The sequence below is a fragment of the Arachis duranensis genome, chromosome 1 (genome assembly GCF_000817695.3).
Source record: "Arachis duranensis cultivar V14167 chromosome 1, aradu.V14167.gnm2.J7QH, whole genome shotgun sequence".
Classification (NCBI taxonomy): domain Eukaryota; kingdom Viridiplantae; phylum Streptophyta; class Magnoliopsida; order Fabales; family Fabaceae; genus Arachis; species Arachis duranensis.
In genome coordinates, this window is record NC_029772.3 from 91,100,949 (window position 1) to 91,103,175 (window position 2,227).

The 2,227-nt window shown below is 40.8% G+C and overlaps 1 protein-coding gene across 1 annotated transcript; it reads right to left on the minus strand.

Moving 5' to 3' along the window:
- Positions 1-253: 253 nt before the first annotated feature.
- On the minus strand, positions 254-831 carry LOC107460744 (uncharacterized; the record flags this gene model as incomplete). The annotated part of the gene is given in 1 exon segment (XM_021144076.2): positions 254-831. A coding segment is annotated over 1 exon segment (381 nt). The 3' UTR covers positions 254-399.
- Between the last annotated feature and the right edge of the window lie 1,396 nt (positions 832-2,227).

Below are 2,227 nucleotides of genomic sequence, written 5' to 3' on the forward strand. Positions count from 1 at the left end.
TAATCCAATTAACACTAAATTTTTAGAGTTGATATACTTTAACACTAGATTAAAAAAAAATAAATAATACATAACATGTTACTTTTTTATTAATTAAATTATTATAATTTAAATTAATTTAAAAAAATAATTTAAAATTATAATTTCAATCTTTTCACGTGCATGACACGGATAATTATATTTATTTTTTTTAATTATACTTTACATGTTAAGACACTTTCTTCTCTTAAACATAACACTAACTATTTCAAACTATCATTCCAGATGTCAACATTATATTGGCTAATCAAAAGATAGCCATTCTTAGCCATCAATATCTTGACCACGAGAGACTTGGCCTTAATACATATGCTTAGATATACAAATAATAAGAACCAAAATTACATGAGATGAAGAGAATCAAAGGGAAACAAGTTGGAGATGTTGATCAGGATTATGATCAGGTAAGGGTTCCTTAATTGGGTGGCGTTTTCTACAGTGAGAGTAAAACGCCGTCATGATCGCATAACTCCAAATCACCACAAATGCGTACGAAACTATCACTATCGCTTTTTCCTTAATTCCCGTTTCACCCTCCGCCGCCACCGCGTCCACCTTCCACCGGATCAGCCCCGAAACCGCCACGAACATCCCCGACAGCAACCACGCACACACCCTCCTCCCCGCCATGATGCCGTGCCCAATCCGAATCGCGTCCCATCCAAATCTCTCCTCCGCCACGGACACCACCAGCCCCAGGCTCAGCACCGCCATCAGGTAAATCTGCAGGAACGAGGCCATGGCCGGCACGAGGAACGATAGGGCAGTGGAGGGGGCGGCGAGGGCGGCGAGAAAGTGAGGGAAGGGGGAGAAGAGGAAGAGGAGGGCGTAGACGACGATGGAGGTGAGGAGGGGCCGGTGGAAGGAGTGGAAGGGAGGTAGGAGGGGAAGGAGAAGAGGAGCTTGAGGCGGAGGAGAGAGAGAGCGTTTTGGCGGGACTCCTCGAAGACGTGGCGTGCCTCGAAGCGGGTGGGCACGTGGCGCCCCAGTGACTCCAGGCGGTGGATGTGGGCGGCGAGGTCGTGTGTTGTCCTTGCTTCGTACAGCGTCAGCGCCGACAGAGGGACGCTGGTCGCTGCCATTATGGTTGCGAACACCAATTTGTTGCACCCTATTGTCTTTATTGATTCCCACACCATCTTCAATGGACACAACACCCACTCCGCTCCCATGCCTCTCACTCACTTAGATCGCCCAAGATTAGATTCCTTTCCTTTTCTCTCTTTCTACTATTTTAATGCGCCATAGATGGGATTTGGAGCTGCGTTTTTCGAAATTAATTTATTCGTTGTAAAGTCTAGGTGCCAAAGACAGACATGTTTTCTTAACTCGCTTCTTTTTACCGAATGTTTCTTGGTAAGTAAATGAGTAAATGACACTTCTCTAGATGCTAGTCAACCATAAGTCGCGAATTGTCACCAGATACAAGTTTAGATAATGACTTGTAGCCATACATCGCAAAAATAAAAAAAAACGACAATCAAGTACAACCTTTATATTTTATCAGCGAAGATAACTTACAATAAGGAATGCGACGACTTTTATTTAATGACGTATTACGTATAATATTAACAATAAGATCCAACGACGTCAAATACCTTTGATGAAATCATATGCAATAGATAGGAAGGTGCTACTCATCCCGTGTAGAGATGAATGCCAAAATACACTAATACACAAGGAATCCGAGGGCCAAAAAGTAAATTAGCAGCTTTACACTTTAAAGGGGATAATAAAGATATACATTACATGCCCCTGTGGAGTCAAGCACATCCATAAATCAGGAATATTCTGTGGGATTTTTTCTGGGGTACATCTTCACTGTTAACAACTTGGCTGTTAAGACTCAGTAGATCCATCTTAATTTAATCCCATGTTTACAAAGCTGCCAAATCAGAGACGACACTCTTACTTGAAGTAGCACCCTGCACCCTATTTGCCCCGTATTAATCATTAATTAATTAATTAATATTTTCAAGAGAAATATATTCTAAATTCATGAAATTTAACTTCCTAACACTAATCAAAATATAAACAATTGAAGAGTTTCAGTTAAACATATAACCGATGCTCAATGTAGTATCGTGTTCCTCCTTCCATAAAATAACTGAAACGTTTCAATTATGACATATAAATACTCAGTTTTCTGCCGCAAAATATTTACAAATACAAATGAAACTTCCCAGAA